Source organism: Gymnoscopelus braueri, assembly GCF_963280865.1.
Source record: "Gymnoscopelus braueri genome assembly, chromosome: 13".
Taxonomy (NCBI): Eukaryota; Metazoa; Chordata; class Actinopteri; order Myctophiformes; family Myctophidae; genus Gymnoscopelus; species Gymnoscopelus braueri.
In genome coordinates, this window is record NC_137615.1 from 25348340 (window position 1) to 25371250 (window position 22911).

Below are 22911 nucleotides of genomic sequence, written 5' to 3' on the forward strand. Positions count from 1 at the left end.
TTCTGGGTAATCGAGGACCACGGAAATTGTATGCAGTGACGGTAGTGACCAGCAGAGGTTGCTAAAAATCGTTAGTTGTGAATTTGCATTGTACAACTTTAACTAATTAAAAATAATTTCCAATTGTGTTAGATATACTCTTTACCCGATCCTCCTTCTCCAATTTGACCATCCATCCTTTCTTGAAGTTCAGTAAATCTGGCTGTAAGGAAGATTAAGTACATATTTGTCACAAACGCAGTGGTCAACTGTGGTACAAGCCATCAGGAAGGGGTTAACGATTTTGAATGCAAACAAAAATTGAATTAAGTTGACAGGACTTTGTCAAGCAATGATTTTCCCTCAAGAGATTCCGAAATAATAAGAAGTAAACATTTAAAGAAAACATTAATCACTTGATTAATGCACAAATAAAGGCTATAAGTTTCGGTACAGAAGCGGGTGTGTTTCAGTATGTTTCCATCTATAGTGTCTTAGACGCTGAATGAAACTTGAGTCACCTATGCTGACGTTACCGCCTCTAGATTCCTCATTCTTTTGTCAGATTTCTTTTGTCACAATGCAAATAATGACTAAATGTCTTAAAATATTTAACAATACATTACATATTTAGTATTAAATTAGTATCGCTTATTTGTGACAAGACATGATTCAGTCACTCACAGTCATGACAGATTCAGAAGTTCTGCGGTCCAGTGACTTGGCTCTTCGTTGCGGAGGGGGTGCGGTGAGCTGGACCTGTCCCACCTGTATGTCCCCACATGACTGGAGTTTCTGCTCAAGACAACAGATCAAAATCAAATCATTTTTAAACAGTTTGACTGATATTGATATTGTGATAATGCCTTCATGGACATTGTGCATTCATACTGTAGCTCTTGTCCTGTTGTTTGTCTACTGGATCTACTGGACCAGAGGAATGTTGTCTGGGCACTATGATGTCTCTGACCTACAATATATGTACATAAACTACTGGTTGCGTGTAATACTAAAGTTGTACCTGTTTAAAGGATCATACCAGTAGTCTGTCATGTTTAGTTCAATGAGACCACTCGCAGTATACTTGACACTACCGCCTGTTTGTTTGATTTTCAAGGACACGATTGGATTTTGATTATTTCAGTATGGAATTAAAATCAACTTGCAGAGAGTTTCTTGAGACAAGTCATACAACACACAAACAAAATCATTGTGCAGTTTTGCTGTTTTTGTCAAAGTTAGTTATTGGTCTGTTTTGATCCATTTTAAAACAAGGACTGATTTGAAAAGTCTAGCCAAAAAAAGTCCCAGGACAAGACATATGACACAGATAATGATGATTAGCCAACACAGGTAACAAGCCATGAATAGGATTAACAGTAATATCAACTAATGGCCGCTAGAATAAGAAATGTAACCAAATCAAGACTAGGGTAGTTTGTTTGTTACATTCCACTGAGTGGAGTAACCACCAGTCATAATCCCTGGCAGACACTGTTCACTGTAAGGATTAGGGCCTGCTATGGAACCCCACTGGGGAGCTTCTCTACAGTGTGTTAAACTCTTACTCACATCAGCAGTGACTTTCACATGGGTCACTGGATTTGGCTATGGCTTTGGAGGCTACATAATCCCTGATGTACCAAGGGTTCCTCATCTCACATTTCTCTAAGATGCTAGAAGTCTGAAATCTTTGTCTGAACAGGATTCCTGTATCTTGGTTATACACACCCTCTCACTTACCCATCTTTATAGGTCTCCACCCCAGCTAGTAGAATTACTTAACAGCACATCGTCTTTCATGTCTAGATTACACACCACTCACTGAAACCGTGAGTACTTTTGTTTTTTATTTATTTACTTGAGCTACTCGCTCTGGTCTTTTTCAAAAGATTTATTCTTCCCTCTTATATAACTCCCTTAATGGAAAAATGAGGAGTTTAATGGATACAGAGCATTCTTTGTCTCCTCTCAGGCATTTACATTGAAAACCATCCAAGGACACAAAGCAACAGAGGAGGAACACTGTGCTTTGGCTGCAGTGCGAACTGCCCGTTTGTCTTCCCAAACAAACGTTGTGACCGTTCCAGACAGTGGCTGTTTGGTGAGGGATCCTCCTGTCCTCGGGACATGACAGGGAGGAGGGAGAAGGGAAGTGGGACTGTTAGCTTATCTGGGGAATCTGAAGCCCAGGGGGGGCTGCAGGAACTCTGGAAAGAGCCTTTTGACCTTCCCCTCTCTATCAAAACAAACGAAACCCAAAGACACATAAATCATCACATGGGATGGAAATGTGCTGTGGTAATATTTAAAAAAGGCAAATCCTTTGAGAATGGGAATGTGTGTTTTATGAAAGATTAACAGCTGACCTTGTGCCCACAGTAATGGCCATCTGTATTATATCAAAATTAAGTAGACAGACACCATGCCCCGGTACTGTACTGTACATACAGTACAGTGCACATTTGTAAAGCTATTTTCTACATGCAGTACAAATTTATACATTTATAGTTTAGTACATGAGCCTTGCATATTGAACCATTTATGCTTCATGTTCTTGTTTGTGTCATGGATGTCGTACACAGACGCTTGTTAAGTGTTAGTCACCTCTTTAATCATTGGGGGCTTGCCTGACAACACAGTGTGACTATCATTCACAAACAGATGTGCATTTGGTCAAAATAGACGAGGCTCTACTGTATGAGGACCCCCATAGTTTACAGAGCTCAGTTTAATGTATCTGTGCTTACAGCCATCCTTTGATTCTAGTGGTAGAAATCTGCGTGTAGAAAGGATAGTTAAACCCAGAGCATTGAGATCCAAGTAATGAGATAGTCAAATGCTACAGTTGTTCCATCAATGCCTTGCATCCTTGTGTAAGTCATGTGGAAGCATTGGAAAATTTCTGTCAGAGGAATGCCGTTCCCAGATTACAACATGCGACAGGAGGCAAAATGAACAACCTTCGGGGCATTAAAACGAGTTTCGTTTGAGAGCTAAACACAGCGCCGGATGAATCACTGCTCTTTTCCCACCTGCTGACACATGCACCCACACACACACATTCAGGAATACAGTACATGCCTTGACAAGGCGGACCAAGGGAGGATTGACTTATCCACGCGTTTCATGCCAAACTCCAAACTGAACGTTGACTGCAGTCTTAACACTTAACTGACATACAACCGCACCTATTTAGTTTGGGCTTTGGGGTGCAAAGGAATTAAATCATTCAATATATGCCTCCCTCCACGCTGACAAACGCATACAAACATACACAGATTGACAGACGTATGCATGCATGTACGCAGGCACGCAAGCTTGCGTGCACATGCACGCGACCACTCCTGACGGCTGACGGTGAGGAATGTAAGACTAGCACGTCCCAGTTCGTGATCCTCATGCACTATACAATCAGGGCTGAGCTGTATCCTAGAGGTGACGTCTCTCTCTGTACAACACCTGGTCTTCTGAATCATGTTCAGACCAGTCCAGCTCAGAGCCAGGGGAACCAGCTGTGCAGTGTGACTGGTTTTAATGACGACCAATCAAATTCTGGATTGAATACATGTTTTTTTGCCAATCCAACTAATGGAAGCACTGCTTGTGTGCAGTACCACTGCTGAAAATATGAAAGTTTTTTTCAAATAAACTTGTGTGGTCAACATTTACCTCTCGCTGGTTGGGGCGCGTTTCACTTCTTCCCTTCCTTGAAACGGCATGATCACCTTCCTGCCCCGTGTCAGGTGAACTGGAATGGCTGGTCACAAAACTTAGTACCTCTGTTTGGTTGTAATGGCTGTAAAAGCAGGACAACAAATCATTCACTCAGCACCATAAACAAGCTTGTTCCCCTCCCCCTTGACCCCCTCTCTCACAGCTGGGCTGTGACATCATTTCCGCCATGCAGAACATTGAAAATGACAGCCTAATAATGGATTGGCCCCACACCACCTGTTTGGATTTGGACACCCACGCTGTCCAAATCTTTCTCTGACTGTCACGTGTGGACTATTGTTACTGTTGAAAGACAAAATAAGTGACATCCGTCCTACTGGTGACAGAGTAGTCTGGTTTGTTTTGTTTTGAAAGAGAGCAAGTATTATGGAATGCTGTAAAAAATAATCTGATATTATGTACACATAGAGTACTGCAGAGGTAAAACGTTGCATGAAAAGTGCAGTGAACAAAGGTGGAGGGCTACCTGTTGAGACATGTTTACTAATACTACTGTATGTGCATGTGTAAGAACTTGATTGAAACCATTCTCTCTCTTTCAATGCCAAACTATGAGATTGGGCTCACTTTCTCTACATCAGGCAGGCAGACACTCGAGCATTAATGTTCTGGGAAACAATGGTGCAGAAATATCTAATTACGACAGCCTTTAGGAATTCCTGTCCTTTTCCCCCAAAAAGGCAGTGAGTGAAGATATCACATGACCCAAATATTTTATTCACTTTTGAGGCACAAAATGGGAGTACTTCTTCAAGCTAAATTTAAAAGGCAGTAGTTACTGTTGATCTCTAATGGAGGGGTAGAGCATGGGCCTTTGATCCGGTGTTTAGCTGCATGATGACTGCACAACTTCATACTGAGGAGAATCAGTGAGGCTTCAGATGCCCTTCAGCTTCTAATTGCTTACACATTGCCACTTTCTTTTGCCAAGCCATTTTAAATGTTACCAATAGGTTACACACACACACACACACACACACACACACACACACACACACACACACACACACACACACACACACACACACACACACACACACACACACACACACACACACACACACACACACACACACACAAGGATAACGTGAGCACATCATTAGACATGGCCTATAAAGAAGCCATTATAATGCATTGTAACCAAATATGGCCTGGAAATTGCAATACATTCCACAACTCTAACCTTCTGTCTGCCCTCTGAGTCTTGTTGCTTGTTGATGTTTGGATGTCATTTGGCTGGGGCTCCACAGGCTGTCTGTCACCACCAGGGTAAGTGTCACCACTGGCCACCGAATCCAATGACCTCACTGGGCAACCAATACTGCTGGAGGGCCAGCTGCCGTTCAAGGCCGACGACTCCCTGGAGACCGGGCACAGGGTTTTGGAAACATCTACGGGATACGAAAGGGAACAGAGAGGTTTATGGAATTCTGGTAATACTACTGTACATCCGCCACCGGTCTCATCTCAGGGTCCTGTGTCTGTAATCTCCATAGCTTTAATGAAACAGCCTATAGGCACAGTCAGCAGTTAATCCAGTTCTTTAGTACAAGGCAACTCCAGACACTTCAATAAGACTGGCACCAGATGCACACTAGCGTCCATTTTTTGTCACACAGCTCCAATATGGAGCAATGTTGTAGCTCTGTGCTAATCCTCTGGCCTCTTGTTAAAGAGGTATTTTATGGCCTATTTGTGAGGTTTTGTTTTTATGATGACTGAATATTAGCAAATCAGGCTGTCCAGAACCCACGAGGAAAATCTGAATAAGTACATCCCTCCCCTCACTCAATAACAACATGTTGAAGTGCCCTTGAGCAAGGCTCTCTACCCCCAACTGCTATGGTGGAGCTGCTTAGTGGCAAACAGCATAAATCTGGGGTTGCACTGAGAACATCCCACACGTGAGTGTGTGTGTGTGTGTGTGTGTGTGTGTGTGTGTGTGTGTGTGTGTGTGTGTGTGTGTGTGTGTGTGTGTGTGTGTGTGTGTGTGTGTGTGTGTGTGTGTGTGTGTGTGTGTGTGTGTGTGTGTGTGTGTGCGTGCCCATTGTAACTCTATCCTCTGCTATAGCCACAACAAGTAAATAATCATGTGTTCTTATTAAACATGGCTGGGTAAATAAGGGTTAAATTAAATGTATAAATACAAGTGATGTGCTGTGACTGTGAACATCTGCAGGAAGTCAGGGTGCAGTGTAAGGGGACAGGAAATGACTGTTGTGGCAGACGAACACGAAAACTTGATGTTGCATGTGTGTGTGTGTGTGTGTGTGTGTGTGTGTGTGTGTGTGTGTGTGTGTGTGTGTGTGTGTGTGTGTGTGTGTGTGTGTGTGTGTTGCCTTTCTGTCACACCTGCATGGGGCTGCTCTGGGCCCAGGGGATGTGTGTCTGTGACAGTCCAGACAGGAGCTACATCCGGTCCCCTGCTGGGCTGTCCTTCCTGCCACAGACTGGAACCAGACCCTGCAGCACTCTCCATGGTAGAGAAACGTGAGTCAGTTGCAGCCATCTTTGCTGGACTGGGTTCCTAATGTATGAAAAAACATATGTATATAAATGATAATAATAATTGAGACAATCAATAAAGAGATGAAAACAACAACTTAATTTCATGATAAGACAACAGTGATTCAAATGGATAATGCATAGATGAACCATTTATCTGGTACCTGGGTGGCAACAGGTTCTACTTTGCGTTTTTTCTTCGGATTTAGTTTTTTGGTCCTTGGGTAAACGGCAAGCTGTTCACTCCAACTGGTGAAGAAAAACAGCAACAACACACACCATAATTTACACTGACACTTATATCTGTGTCAGATGTGAGAACTACAAAACAAAATGCAAAACTATTAACACTGACCCATTGATGATCTCTTTGTTCTCCCCACGGATAAAGAGCATGTGTGCGGGCGTGATGATGCAGAGTGAGTTTCTCTGCCCGGTCCTGGGCTCAGCATCAATGACCTCTGTACACAGATTCATGTTCACGGTTCCTTGTGGCAAAGTGCTTGACTGGAGGAGAATTAAGTCATCAGAAATTATTGTCTGGATATTTTAAGAGCAGTCGGCGATGCTAATTATAAAATTGGGGAATTTATCATTGAGATGCTTGGGACAGAATCTAGAGTGCGGATTAAAACATGAAAGAGAGAGAGAGAATGGGATGAGAGATCAGAGAGAGGGGGATGTGCACATTAGAAGAGATGCTAAGCTGAAATCATCTGCTGTGGTTCTACACACAACATCTGGCCCAAAGATGCCTGGTGAAGCCAAATGTACTGTAAACCAGGACACAGAGACACAGAATAGACCTTATGCCTGATTTATATTTGGTCACGCATCATGTCGCACACCAAAAATAGATGATCTAGAAGCTAGTGAGCTCGTACATCTGATATTTTAGATGTGCACAACTAAGTGCAAATGTTGATGTTGATGTTGATGTTGAAGTGTGTGTGTGTGTGTGTGTGTGTGTGTGTGTGTGTGTGTGTGTGTGTGTGTGTGTGTGCGTGTGTGTGTGCGTGTGCGTGTGCGTGTGCGTGTGTGAATTGCATGCATGTGTGTATGTTGACATGTTTTAAAATGTTATAAAGAGCATGTTCTTACCAGCTCATCCAGGGCAAAGCTCAGGCTGCCATCTTCATACAGGATAAAGAACCGCCGTTGCCATTTCTACAGTTTACAAACAGGAGATCGACAATCACTACAATTCTGCTTCTCTTGCAGACAAGAGTCACATTTGAGATATAGAATAAAGCAGTGGTTCTCAAAGTAGGGTGCGGCGACCCCAAGGGGTCCTTGAGGGTGTCCATGGGGTCCCCAGCTATATGTGTTAATATAGCATTAAATTCAGTTTGACCACTTTAAACCTATATAGACTACTATATCGGCTATTTGAAAATAGCCAATCTACAAACTCACAGCACATTGCATTGCGTTGTGAGCTTGTAGATCTGCTTTTTTTTTTTTATAAATTTTTTTTTTTGGAATATTTTTAAAAGAACAACACTAAACTTGTATGGGGTGCCTGGCACAACATATTTTCTGTAGGAGTCTGTGGTCAAATACAGATTAATTTGGGGGTCCTTGACATGAAAAGGTTAGAAAACCACTGGAATAAAGAATTGGCAAATGTGATGGTCAACAAATAGTGCTTAAATGTAAACACAGGTACATAGCAAAGTCCTGAGTGAACACTCTGGATTGTGCTGTGTAGTTCTAATGAATGTAATGTTTTGTGTGTTGCGTTGGCTTGTGTTGTCTTGCATGCTCATACCCTCGACCTCTGGACAGGGTTGTCAAAATCTGTCCCCTCTGGAGCCAAGCACAGCCAGCCTCCATAGATAGGTTTTGCCTGGCAAAGACAGAATGGGAAAACACATCCGTTAATATTCACCCTCTGGTTGCGTTCAGTGGCCAGCTCAAGTAGACTGATCAAATGTGATAAAATAAGCTCAATTATATTGGCTCTACACAAGCTTATGGCACTGTATGGCATTTAGCCCCAAATCTGCCCCCAAAAATACAATAACGCCTTGTTCATCCACACTAGCCAGAGGTAGACAGTTTCTTATGAGGTAGAGAAACAGAATAAACTGCTCTTTGTCCACTGTGTTTAGGATGTCCCCAAAGACCCTGGAATGTTCTGATTCTCATGCCAATGCTGACATCGTACAGGACAAAATAGATTTACAATTTACTATTTCTATGAATTTATCAAGTTACGCAGAAAATGGAATTCCTAGACCCATTGGCAAGAGAATTTACTGGATTTACAGGCTCGCAATATCAAAACCATTATGGATGGATATATGCACAGTTACTTTTTTACAGTAAGTCAATAAAATAAAATAAAATACATTAGAATATAAGCAAAGCTGAAGGAAAGGCTTATTGTGAGACTTTAGAAAATGTCTGTGCAGCAGACTATCTGAGACTAATGCCTCAGCAGTGTAAAGTAACTAAGTACATGTACTCAAGTACTGTACTTTAAGTACAATTCTGAGGTATTTCTACTTTTACTTCTACTCCACTACATCTCAGAGACAAATATTGTACTTCTACACCACTATAATGAATTGAAAACTTTAGTTACTAGTTACTTTGTAGATTTAGTTTATTATTACAAAACATACATTAACCATGCACTTCAGCGGCAGCCCTATATACATTTTGGCCATTCGAAAATAGCCGATCTATAAGCTCGCAATGCGTCGCAATGTGATCATGTGGTGTATTGTGAGCTTGTAGATCGGCTATTTTCAACACACAAAAAAAAACATTTTTATACATTTGAAAACTTGAAATGGGACATTCTGCATAATGAGTACCTTATACTTTTGGTACTTTAAGTACATTTAGATACCAATACTTTCTTTTAATTCATATTTTAATACCAGACTTTTACTTGTAACAGTATATTATTATTTCTATATTGCAGTATTGATACTTTTACATAAGTAAAACATGTGAGTACTTTTTCCACCACTCCTAATGCTTTGCATATTAGTCAGCTTGTGTCTTGTGTTTACTGGTTGAGCAACAGTAACAGCACAGGTAAATTACAGGGCGCACTGAAGCAAGGCAGGGGGACGGAGAGACCAGACACATTTCTGGCCAAAGTAATAACATATTTGTTCAATGAGCAGCCTGCATGCACAGAGCTGTCATGAGCTGTCCGTCATCCCCTTGTTATGTGTCTACAGTGCACACACATCAGCAGTGGTGGAAAAAGTACTCAAATGTTTTACTTAAGTAAAAATATCAATACTGTAGAAATCAATTCAATCAATTCTAGAAATACTCTGTTACAAGTAAAAGTTCAAAATTAAAAATGTACTTGAGTGTAAGTACAAAAGTATTGGTATCAAAATGTACTTAAACTCGGAGTTAAAAGCATCAAAAGTAGAAAGTAATCATTATGCAGAATGTCCTATTTCACAAGTTTGAAAATGTATAAAAATCTTTTGAAAATAGACAGCCGATCTACAAGCTCACAGTGCATTGCATCGATACAAATTGTGAGCTTGCAGATCGGCTATTTTCAAATGGCCAAAATGTATATAGGGCTGAATTGGTTACTGTATGTTTTGTAATAATAACCTAAATCTACAAAGTAACTAGTAACTAAAGTTTTCAAATAATTGTAGTGGAGTAAAAGTACAATATTTGCCTCTGAGATGTAGTGGAGTTGAAGTAAAAGTAAGCTGCTGAAAATTGGAATTACTCCACTAAATTAAAATGCCTCAAGTTAAGTACGGTACTTGAGTAAATGTAGCCTACTTAGTTACTTGACACCACTGCAAATCAGCAGGAGTCTAAGACATTGTACAGCCAAATGACACACAGTTAATGAGTAAATGAATATGGTGTCAATGCCATGTGAGACATTAATAGCCATATTTCCTGTTTATATATTTTATAACAGTATAATAATAATGGAAAAAGGGGGATGTCAGTTGTCTGTGAAAAGCTGTCAAACTAAGTTGGTTGCTATTTATAAATTAAACTGCAAATCAAAAGCAGTGGTGGAAAGTAACTAGTACATTTACTCGAGTACTGTATTAAGTAATATTTTGAGGCATTTTACTTTACTTGAGTATTTCCAATTTTCTATTTTACTTCTACTCCACCACGTCTCAGATGCAAATATTGTACTTTTACTCCACTACAATTATTTGAAAACTTCAGTTACTTTGTAGATTTTGATTATTATTACAAAACATGCAGTACCCACTTCAGCCCTTTATACATTTCGGTCATTTGAAAATAGCCGATCTACAAGCTCACTTGTAGATCTGCTATTTTCAAAAATATTTGTAATATACATTTTATACATTTGAGAACTTGTTTTCTGCATAATGAGTACTTTTACTTTTGTACTTTAAGTATATTTTGATACACTTAATAGTTATTTTCCCACCACTGATCAAAAAGTAATGTAGCCTACCTGTGCCATGTCATGATCAGTCACCAGATGCAGCTCCCGGCCCTTGAAGCAGTTTTGACATTTGCTTTTATTGAAAATGTTCGCTTGGAATTTATTGCACGGGCTGGTCGCCTTCTCCCCTGACATTATCATTCAGTGCGGTTGTGTAGCCCTACATAAATCCACACAACTAACTGCTCTCCACTTCACTCCGCTTTGAATGGAGCGGCTTATCCTGAGAACGAACATCTGTCAAATCCCGAGCTGGTTGTGCTCTCCTCTCATCTCCTCTCCACTCATCTCACCCAGCCAGCCAGCAGGGTTGCCAGATCTGCTTATTATAATTTCCACGCAAGATTTTATTTGAAAATAGCCGATCTACAAGCTCACAACGCGTCGCATCGCGACGCGTTGTGAGCTTGTAGATCTGCTATTTTCAAATAGCTGATGTATATGTTAAAGTGCTCATGTGGCCCATAGTCGCTTCTTTTGGGCTGGTTTTCCTAGACCTGGTGGCTTGTTTCTTTCACAGAATCTGGCAACACTGCTAGCCAGTTGAAAGCCTCTGAAGGGACGCGTCCCACCGATTACAACACAACTCCTCGGGTTAACAAGCTGAAGAACCGTGTTGCTTCCCTCTACTGGTCAATAACGGAGAATTTGTAGCCTCGTTTAACCTCATTTAGGGTAATGATTCTACTAACTAGAGTAGACTACTAGCCTAGTAAGTCTTGTCTACTACCAAGTACCAATATGAAAAGTATAATAATTCAGTATTTATGCAGTCTCAAATTGATGTTTGTTTTCTTTGTCCATACATTGTATTGTATTGTATTGTACTATCAATGCATCAATATGATACAATACAATGATCATAGGACCCCTTCTTTGATTCTATCAATGTAGGACAAAGGGACACAGTAAATTGGATTAGATTAGAGTCATTGGTCTTCAACAGGGGGTCAGAGACCAGGCGGTCCTCAGAGTTACTACAGGGGGGGCCGGCAATTTTTGCGTGATAGGAACATATTTTTCCCCCTAAGAATTTCAATGTCTCTCAATTCAATTCAATTCAATCTTATTAAAGTGTCAAATCACAACAAGTTGTCTCAAGACACTTTACATGTAGAGAAGAGACCCGACAATCCTGACAATGTCTGAATTCTGAAAATACACATGAACATGAATTCAATATATTAGCAAACATAATGTGTAAATAAACACATCACACAGCACCACTTGGAGGCAACCCATAGGCACTTAAAGAACAGCTTTCTCAAAATAATATGTAATGAGAGTATGGCTATATGCAATTTTATACAATAGGCCTATAGTGGGGGTCCCTGCTTCATCTCTCTCTCTCTCTCTCTCTCTCTCTCTCTCTCTCTCTCTCTCTCTCTCTCTCTCTCTCTCTCTCTCTCTCTCTCTCTCTCTTATTGTTCCAGGGCTCTCATGTATTGAGAGAAATATATTTCCCATTTGACATGACAAATGTTACGTTTGTTCCCAAATTAATTTTACTGAGACACCTGGACCATTGATCTGCTGCCAGGGAAATTCCTGTGTGAACACCTTATATACTTCATTGAACAGAGTCCCCGGGGGGGGGGGTCTATTCTAGGCCCCCTCCTTTTTTCCTCTACCACATATTTGTTTGCCAAAATTAGCTGGTCAACAAGCTCACAACGTGTTGCAATGTGTTGCGTTGTGAGCTTGTACATTAGCTATTTCTGTTGAATGTTCGCCCCAGATTAGGGACATTAGGGTTCCTGGTTAAATGATGAGATATCTTGTGTACAAAGTTGAGATTATGGCCGACTGTAGTGCTACAGAAATGTTCATCCTACTGGAATCATGGCAATATGTGCTCATTACATTTTGAGATATCTGATGTGTAGAGGTGGAGGGGAATGGGCCCTGACATGTTCTCATGTGTGCCCATGTATTCGTTTAATGGATAGAAATAAATCAAAGCTTAGTTTATTGACCAAATACAAATAATTCCAAGATACGTGAAGTTGTTTACCTGTTCTATTGTCTTTCCATACTGTAGATGCACGGTGGGTTCAGTTCAGTGTAGGGTGTGTTCATGGCCAGTTCTTTTGTATTGTCCATGTTTAGCTGAAGGTAATTGTGAGTGCATCGTGTGGAGTGGGAAATTGAGTTTTGATAGGCCCAAAGTTATTGTCATTAGGTAGTTTGAGAAAGGCAGTTTGATCAGAGTACATGCGGTGATGGTAAGGGGCTGGTCATTGCGTAGTAGAGGGTGTAAGCCAGGGAAGGGATGAGTTGTGGAGGAAGTGCCAGAGCATCCTGTCACTCGTTTGGCCCTGTAAACAACTGAGGGGGGTCCAGCTGTGGTCTGACAGCTGGCTGGGTGGTGTTCAGAATCAGTTTTTCCAGGCATTTCATTATCAGGGACAGCAAATGGATGGTACTGGTTGGGTTCTGAAGAACAGGGTTTCTTGGTACTAGTATGATGGTGGATGTTTTCCAGAGGTTGGTAATATATGTATTACAAAGTTACCTGAACCTAAGTTATGGATTAAAGGCAATTGAAATGTTCAACAAGCAAAAATACACCCTACTATGAGCATGACTTTGTTGATAATTCATTTGATAATTTAAAAAAATATATATCTGAGACACAATCTACACTGTAAAATCCTCAGTGCTAATTTAACTCTGACAGTGAACAAATGGAACTAAATGGACCCGTAGATGTCAGATCAGACACACCACTCTCTGTTGGGGGTCAGTGTGATTATTTCCCATGTTTTCCTGCAGATCGCGAAATTTACAGTGACATAAACTATAATAATGTGGCTGAAAATAAACATAGAATGACACTGGATGCAAGCATTTATTCAAGGCATGGCAGTGGCAGGGATTGTACAAGTAAAAATGTTTAGCCATCCAAAAGTGTATAAAATACTGTAATTGATTAATATAATTTGATATATTGCACTTGTTACATTTAAAGCAAATTATTTGTTGTGTCTGCAAACTTTGTAATAGGCTATACAAATGTATATTTGCTCATATCCAACTTTGTTACATTTCAAATAAATTACATTATACACCAATTGTTTTGGATATATTATGTTCATGCCCACACTGTTTAGAAAGCCTTAAAAAAAGTTTTTAATAGTAAATAAAGAGATGAAAAAGAACAGCACATAACTAATAAAGCTTAATATATTAAAATTCAAACAAGTTATCTACAGAACTAAAGGTGCAATTTCTTTTATGTGCATATCACATTTAACCTCTTCCATTATGATGTGAGGACGGATTTCTGTTTCTGAAAACTACAGTATAAATTGTGTAATTCAATATCTATTGCTGGTAGTTCCAGTGTCATATCTTGTCACCTTTAACACTTCCTGCTCTTCATTACCTTTACATGGAAGCTCAACACATTATGGAGATGATATGCCAATTTAGGTAGTTTTCAATAAGAGTACATGATCATAATAATATTATTAATCTTCTGACATTATTTTCTATTTACAAAATTGCAACTGTACAATTGTAAAATGTTTTTGGTGTTTTTATCCACAAAACAACTAGACATTTGCTATACAGTAAGCAGTACAACCTGTTTGACTTAATCATTGTTTTAAGGTTAAGGAGTAATGTGAACGTGTGACTGGAGGAAAGACTATTGGTAATACATAATATTTAGTACACACTCTTAGAGTACAGAAGGTAAAACATGTGAAGTACAGTATGTCTTCTCAAACAAGTCTTTTCCAGATCTAGTTAATAAGGAACTGTTCACCACATTCAAAAAAAGAAAATACTTTAGAAAGAAAATAACTATCTCTTTCTTATATGCTGAAACAAAATGTGAGATCAAAGAGAACAAGGTGGACACGGCTTTTCAAGATGTGCCCATCAGACCAGTCTGTCCACTCAGAACTCGTGTCTATGATACATATCTGGATCGTAGTATTTGGTGACCACCACTCTGTTAGCAAACTTGCGGCCAGTGAGGGCCTGCATGGCTTTCTGACATTCTGCAGGGGAAACATACTCCACAAAGATCTGGAAAAAATACAGATTTTTTTTTTGGGGGGGGGGGGGGGTCAGTGAATGTGAAAAATAACAAAAGCAGTAGTACTGTACCTACACCTATTTTCACGTGCGATGCAAGAAAAGGTGCTACCTAAATCCAACACGATTTATTGAGTTAGTCTGTGTACATTTATACACACACACACAAACACGCTCACTTGTCTTTATTATGCAAACACAGCTAAGGCCAGAAGACTTCACCTTGCCACAGCCAGGGACCTCCACGCCATCAACAGGCCGAGGGATCTCAATGGAGCGCACGCTCCCGTACTTGCAGCACTCCTCGCGGATGTCTTCCAGGATCTCCTCATAATCCTCATCATCCACCAGCTCCTCCGACATCACCATGTTGAGAAGACACAGCACCTCTGTGGGAATGCCAGAGTTCTGGAGCCTTTGTAAGCCAGGAACTTGCAGTGTCACTGGAGTCTCAATGATGGAAGTCTGGTTGCAGAAGAAGAAAAAGAGGGACAGTCAATGTATGTAGTACAGAACAGCTCCAATTCAAACTCAAACGCAACCATATCGCCAAAGAAAAAACGTTGGCATCGTACATTTCTGTAAACCATGGAATCTAAGGAATGGTTGAATCTAGACATTTGGGGCTTTTTGCTATCTATATTCTATGTACTATTACCTATATTTCATGCACAGGGAGACTGTCTTTCACAAGATATACAGAAATTAGGCAACATTCCATACAAATAGTACAATAATAGTAAACAGACTCATAGACTCAATAGATCATAGTTTAAATAAATCCTACTCACTGGATTGGCATTTTTAGCTCCTACACTAGCCCTTTGGACGATGAGTTTTTTGTCTCCCAGCTGCATTCCGTTGAGCCCTGCTACTGCCTGACAAAACACAACACAACACAACAAAACCAAGAAGCCTCTAAACACCAGTACACCCAACACTGCACTTCTGTTGATATAAATGGTAATAGTAGCTCCTTACCTGATCGGTTGCACTGATGTCTACATATTCACAAAATGCGTAACCTTTTGACAGTGATGTGGCACTGTCCTTGACTAGATTGAAAGCTTTGAGCGGTCCAAATGATGTCAAGAGCTCCTTTACCTGCACAAAAGATGAAAACCAGCATGGACATGAGAAACACCATTACATCAGCCTCACAAAGCTTACACGTCAAAATCCTGAGTGTTCATTTAACTCTGATGAGTTAAATGAACACTCACTCTCAGAGTTAAATGAACACAACATGATTTTGCTGTGTATCCCACCTGAATAAAATAAACCTCCATTTGATTGATACACATGAGATAAATCATATCATGGGCCATGGACAGGAAAAGCATAATAAATGACATGATTAAACAAGAATTTGCTCAGGTCACTTGTAGAACATAATATTGATTAAATGCACTGTATTTCTATTTGTACAAACAAAAGAAATAAGCGGCTTGTTTTTGTTAGGGTTTTGAGCAGGACAATCAACAGTAAAATTTAAAGGACCATACCGTCATCTTTAAGCCAATGACTATGACTAATGCTATACTTGACATCACTAACAGCCAATTTCCAAAGCATACCGTGGTTTGTTTGATTTTCGAGAAAGCCGCTGGATTAAACTAATTTCAGTATGGTATGAAAATGAACGTGCAGAGAGAGACTTGAAACTTGCTTGACTCAGGAAATTAGAACAGCAAACTTTATTGTGTCAAAGTTATGTTATCATTGTGCTTTAATGCATTTTAAAGCATGGATTGATTTGGAAAGCCTAGCCAAAAACAGTCCCTTGTGAAAGGATTGATTTATGAATGAAATTCCCACGTCCATGACTTGTTAACTGCACAATGATGTTTAGCCATATTGATAAAATGATTCAGGTAAGTTCAATAACGTTTTAAAGACCATCTAGGAAAAAAAACGCAAAATCCCAAAATATGCCTGAAGCTATGAATAATAGACAATGACATGTATTGAAGGCGGTATGGTCCTGTAAGTGTTTAAGTATAAAGAATTAGCTACAAGAGATAAAAGACACCATACCATATTAACTTTTAAGTTAGTCTTGAGTGGTAATTTTGTTTAAATCAAAAGAGCAACATGATATGACGTTGAATTGCTCTTATTTATAAACATTAAAGTAGTCTTATTATATTTTGCCAATTGCAGGCAAAAAGCACCAGATAAGTATCCAGACAGCATATGTATAGTCTTACCTTTAGTTTTAATGCTGAATACACCCCCCCCCCCCCCCCAACCCCACCCAGCCTTTACTAATAAGCAATCCTTTACCCCAACTCCTGGGCCCTAAACGCGCTCCAAAAGAATGATGGGAGAAAGAAAGTAGCCAGTAAGGGAGCCTGCTGGCTAGCAGTGTATCCGAGTGAGGATCAGAATGTCTTACTTGCCTTGTGTTACATGTTGGCATGGCAGCAGTAGATCAGTACTACTGAACAAATTATGAGCGCAGACTTAACGATCTTACAGGCCCCTAGCTGGGGACAAAGTGGGGGAACAAAAATGAAAGAGCTGTGAGTATCAAAGCAGTGGCAGCGACTGCAATAAAAAGAAATAAAATAAAATAAAATAACCAATAAATAATAAACACAAGGGTACAATTTACTCTGTCAACTAATTAGGATAAATTAGATAGAATGGAAAATGATAATCCAATTCACTGCAAAAGATTGGAAATTTACACCATCTCCCCACTTGTGTGCCAAGATGGTTATATTCTGTGCTATGGTTTAGTCTAAGGGAGCATTTATTTATATCCATAAGTTGAATTCCACAGACCTACTTATCAACATTGTTTGTTTTACTCTTACGGTATTTACTTATATATATATATATATATGAATATATATAGGAAAAAATACAGACACTTATTATTTGGGAACAGCATCCAGGCCTGCATTCCATGCAGAAACAAAGGCATGAGACTTAACAGGCCTAATATGAATTGGACTTTGCTTACCTTTTTCAAAAGAGTATGGTTAACATGAGAAATGAATAAGCAGTATGTGATAAGCAAATTACTTGGGTAGCCAAGTCACAGAAAGCCTTACATAAAGCTGTGTACACATAATTGTCCAATATCCACTTAATATGACGACGGAGCCTACAGAATTGCCCAGAATTGTTAATAAACTCAGATATAAATAAGCATGCTTCAAATCTGAAATTGCATGTTGCAGTTGCATCATTAAATGAAAGTCTAATCAAATAGTCTTTTTTATTAATGTAAAGCTTTAACCACTGCTAATGTTTTCGCCAGTAGTGATAATTTCCGCTTTTCCTCTTCTTCTTTTCCCAGCAGCTTTGCCCTTGCTTACACTGCCATGGCCAGAATTCCAGTGTAGATGAAACCATCAGTTACTGTATGTACTGTACTCACTGCATTAGAACAACCTAGATAATATCTACTTTTGGACATGATGCACTATGTATATTTATTTAACTTTTTTGGCTACTCTTATAATTCTGTTCTTAGATCTAAAAGGGCATATTTTGCAATCTTCTGACTTTCCTTTTGTGTGGTAGATGTGTTCATCCCACAATGACATTTAAAAAATAAATAATCTGTGCATGTATAACTGTGATAATTAAACAACAAACAAATGAGAGAAGAATGAGATAATGTGATTGCAGCTGCTTTATCTGTCAGCCTGATATAGCATTTTAGGTCAAATACCTGATCATCATTAAGATAGTTGGGCAGTCCTCCTATGAACAGTTTATGAGGGGAATCTGGCACTACTGTGGAGACGACACCTAAATAAACAAAAGAAGATCCCAATCCACCACCAAATCTCAGATTGTATTATGTCATATGCCATACAGTATATATCATATCATCACTGTCAGGCAGAAACCTTGTACTCCCATATTTAACTTTTTTTCCATACATTTTATACTTGAATAACATTGTTGGTCACAATTTGTAAAAGTGGTTAAATCTGCCTGTGGGTTTTATAAATATTCAACCAATGAAAAGAGCTTGTGACTAAACTACATTGGATCCATTGGAACACAGGTTCTTTTTACCATTTTCTGAAAAGGACTGGTTTTGGACATACAGGGATTCCATCCGACAGCGACGATATGTTCATGCATATAAGTAGCAGCCTAGAAAGAAAACAGACACCCACAAACCTGGTACGTGGAAGGCAGGTTGCTCTGAAATACCAGGTAAAGGCCGGTAGTCATGAGGTCGTCTGATCTTCAGTGACTGACCTTGGAAAATAATTCCATCGAAGGCCATGGCCTGTGTAGTCTCATCTACTGATCGAAACTATACATAGAAAAGATACATTGGAGACAAACCAAGAAGTATCTAATGCTAGTCTACAAAAACAAATTTGTTTACAATGGAGATCTAGTAACCAAAGGCATTGTAGAAATGATAGAAATGCTCTAGAATCACTCACCTCTAGAAATGCAAAGTTCTTATCCTGATTAATTTGCACAGCAAGCACAGGGTTGCTAGGGGCTTGTGACAACCCAGCAAGTCGCATCTGGGCATTAAAGAATTCTGCCATGGACTCCTATGAAAAAGTATTGAATATGTTTTTGTGACCCTTGTGTTAAAAACACCACTTGAACTTGTCAGTGGGTGGCATTCATATAAAATAAAAAATAAAATAATATATCAGGAAACAGAGTAGGACAAATGTGAGTAGAATAATTAAGAAGCTCAGTTACCTCAGTTACCCCAAATGGAATATTGCCAACATAAAGGCGTCTGGCTTGTCTTGTCATCTGACTGCCAACTATGGGCACTTGGGTTGGTGTCACAGCAACTCCGCTCATAGTGGATGTTGCCAACAGAGCTATTGTTGGTATCTGTCCAGCAGCTGAGAGAAAAAAAAGTTGAGGGCATGATTCATAAGCAGTGAACATACATTTGATCCTTCGAGTTCATACAAATGTCAACCAAGGAGGAGGGTAGGAGCAACAAAATCTATGCTATGATGATACAGTGAAGATGGGAGGCTGTGTGAGATTATTAATGCATTATAATGCATTGATGACCAGTACTGAAGGCTGAGGTGAAAATGTGCATGCATTTCAACCTCCATCAAAGACATCTTTATGAGTGAATTGCCAAAAGAAAGAGTCACCCTGCGACCAGGGCTTTTTGTGTTATCCTTTTAGCATTATTGTATAACTGTACCTCTGTACTTTCATCAAACTGTTAATAAACAATTCAATCAATCAATAGCTTGACTTCGGGACTGAGAAACAAAAAGATGTTAACAAATACCTTGCATAGCTTTATATTGCATGGGTGTGATGTGTTCAAAGCCAGGGGGTGGCACATCCCAATATTTGCAGGTCCTTTTCTTCCTTGTTCTCCTTGGAGAGTAGCTAAATGAAGAGTATACACACAGGTCCAATGTGGACAAAACATTACACAAGGGCTTGACACATTTCTTCTGGTGGGCTGGTGTACTGTACACTCACCCACCTGTGCTTTTTGTGATCCCGTGAGCTGCTCCTCCGAGAGGCGCTCCTTCGTGATGTGCTCCTTCGTGATGTGCTCCTTCGGTCACGGCTCTTCCGGTCTCTGCTGCGAGTCCGTTTCTCTCGGCTGCGACTTCCCCGATCTTTGCTCCAGCTACGGTGCTTCTCACTTCGCTGAGATCCACTGCGGCTCCTCTTTTTGTGCCTCTCTTTCTCTCGCTCTGTGCAGTTCAACAAGGAGAAGATCAGAGGTACAGACACATCGCTTTGTAGCTACAACCGTCCTCAACCTGTCTGTTTAAAACTATAATCCATAACTTTCATGTCCTACCTGGAATTAAAACCTGAGTCTCCCATATGAGAGACCAAATTTCCACCACTATGCCAATAATATAAGGCATCTCCACTTAGGAGATATTGGGCAGTACTAGATGTCAACCAGTAGGTGTCCTACCCAACACCAGGGTCTACATTTCTCAACGGAAGAGTAAGAGTAAGAGTAATTACCATACTTTACCATTGATTAAAATAACGTTTCATTCATTAAAGAAGTTCCAGATTGCAGCTTTAAATAATGCTCGACGGTCACTTCGGCACCTCGATGTAAAATTGGCTATTTTGTCCAAAATGTAAAATAATCAAATATTTGAAAAAAAAAAAAGTCTTAAGTAATGTAAACTTTAGTATACAGTGGATGTGAACATGCACGGTACATCATTATCAGACTTAATGAGATCCTTCAACTTGTTTATACAGGTTTTGTAGAAATATTAGACCTTAATAATTGTTGAATGTTTAAGCATGTTCTAATTATGTATTCTTTACTTTACCTTTTCCAAATATATATATATATATTTTTACATTTTGGGAAAAAAATAGCCAATTTTACATGGTGCCCACTCTTCCTTGATGCCCACCTATCCTGGGCTGTTACCACTGGGAGCTATGGCTTGGCTATTGGTACTATACCAAGCCCTGTTCCGGCCGGTAGGTCCAGAATTGCATTATTTAGTCAGGTTTAGCAATGTAGGCTAAGGTTGTGTCAATATGTATTAGCCATCTGGGACGGTCACCAAAAGACACGAATGCCAAATACACGACATGGACAGGACAACATCACACACATGCATGTGAAGTTACAGTGAAGCATTGACAGATGATATTCATGCAGACAGAATGTCAGCGACGTAATGCTAGTCTGCAAAACACAGATTAGCTCACCTTGTCGATTCTCACTGAGCTGTTTCTCAAATTCCTCGAAATCAGACATATTGACAGCTACCTTTATACATCTAATAACTGCACGCCAGGCTTTGATCGCAATAATAAACCCGGCTTCTATGTCAGTGCAAGAAGGACCACAGGATTTCAGAGCGATTCTTCACCACAGTTGTACGTTGCACAGCACACGCACACACATACACAGGATATATGGCGCCGCCCCTTGCACAGATACATAAAACAGTGGTTTTCAAACTGTGGGTCGGGACCCCCAAGGCGGTTCCCACATGATTTGGGGGGGGCAGATGACAGGGGTGGGGGGGGTCCCCACAGATGACAGGGGTGGGTGGGTGGGGGGGGGGGTCCCCACAGATGACAGTGTCCCCACAGATGACAGTGAAGTAACAATTTAATACCTAAAAAAATATATCAAAATATCATTACTGCATCAAAAGTAATCAACAAACTATAGGCCTACTATAAAAACTGGTGAAACATTGGCCAAATTGTCAAATGATATAAGAAAGAGGCAACAATTGTGAAAATAGCCAGTTGTGTAGGTCTGCTATGTTCCACAATATTTAAACAAAATGTAATGCCTTAACTACGATATGATTATTTTGGGGTGTTGTGGCCTGAAAAGGTTGAGAACCACTGAGATAAAACGTACTTGTTCAGCAGTAGTGTATGAGAATAGCATTGCTCTGGCCTAGCTAGTAGTATAGTTACAGATCAGCAATGTAGGCCCACCATTTATCTGTGAGCTCACTTCCTCCAATAAAATCTCAGTTTAATTCAAGAGGAACAGGCATCTGAGAAGTCATGGGGCCTGGGCACTGGGCAGTGGCACCTCAACGTGAAATTGTTTTTTTTTCCTCCAACATGTGAAAAGGTAAATAATAAAAGTATGTTTTGGAAAATGGTCTGAAATCATCTCAAGTACATGATTTGAACATACATGGTACATGATCATCAGACCTAAATTTACCCTTCAACTTATTGTTTGCCATAATGACTGGATATCCACAGGTTTTGTAGCAATTTGGAGCAATTAAATATACATTTACTTACATATACTTTACCTTATTTCAGACCATTTTCTAAAGCAGATACATTTATTCTTTTTGCTTTGTTTTTATAATAGGGAATACATTGCCAATTTAACATTGAGGTGCCCAGACTTCTCAGGTTCCCACTCTCCAGTTACCCACTAGAATAGGCTAAATGCACAACAAATACACTACAGTGAATACACTATTTCATGGGTCTTCAATTACTTAGGGGTCCTCAGTGTAACTACAGGGGGCTGCCAAATGTTTGTGTGATAGCTAGGAACCTCCCCCCATTCCCCCCCCCAAAATGTAAATGCCTGAAAAAGATATTAACCCATTCAGATGTTGTTATATAGGGTTATATATTTATTTCTCAGCCTCTGTAGCAGATAGACACATTAAATAAAAAGCATTTGAGAGCTTACACCTTTGGCTATTACGATTTTTTTTGTCTTACAATAGTGGTCTTTCTTG

The 22911-nt window shown here is 39.8% G+C and overlaps 2 protein-coding genes across 2 annotated transcripts in view; both read right to left on the reverse strand.

Moving 5' to 3' along the window:
• Nucleotides 1-22911, reverse strand: part of LOC308099243 (uncharacterized protein) — a 355975-nt gene that overhangs the window by 10297 nt on the left and 322767 nt on the right. Inside the window, exons 2-11 of the mRNA XM_080447922.1 lie at nucleotides 10667-10945; nucleotides 7994-8071; nucleotides 7324-7389; nucleotides 6578-6729; nucleotides 6387-6471; nucleotides 6070-6244; nucleotides 4901-5108; nucleotides 3652-3778; nucleotides 664-774; nucleotides 146-202 (exon numbers count right to left, since the gene is read on the reverse strand). Coding sequence (XP_080304048.1) covers nucleotides 146-202; nucleotides 664-774; nucleotides 3652-3778; nucleotides 4901-5108; nucleotides 6070-6244; nucleotides 6387-6471; nucleotides 6578-6729; nucleotides 7324-7389; nucleotides 7994-8071; nucleotides 10667-10798 — 1191 coding nt within the window. The 5' untranslated portion in view covers nucleotides 10799-10945. The remainder of the gene's footprint in view (nucleotides 1-145; nucleotides 203-663; nucleotides 775-3651; nucleotides 3779-4900; nucleotides 5109-6069; nucleotides 6245-6386; nucleotides 6472-6577; nucleotides 6730-7323; nucleotides 7390-7993; nucleotides 8072-10666; nucleotides 10946-22911) is intronic.
• LOC308098511 (splicing factor U2AF 65 kDa subunit-like) lies at nucleotides 13653-21542 on the reverse strand. The gene is given in 14 exon segments (XM_080446899.1): nucleotides 13653-14695; nucleotides 14927-15169; nucleotides 15496-15582; nucleotides 15686-15808; nucleotides 17103-17125; nucleotides 17128-17169; nucleotides 17172-17193; nucleotides 18393-18472; nucleotides 18854-18992; nucleotides 19129-19245; nucleotides 19403-19554; nucleotides 19965-20068; nucleotides 20169-20385; nucleotides 21386-21542. Coding segments are annotated over 14 exon segments (1530 nt in total). The 5' UTR covers nucleotides 21435-21542; the 3' UTR covers nucleotides 13653-14563.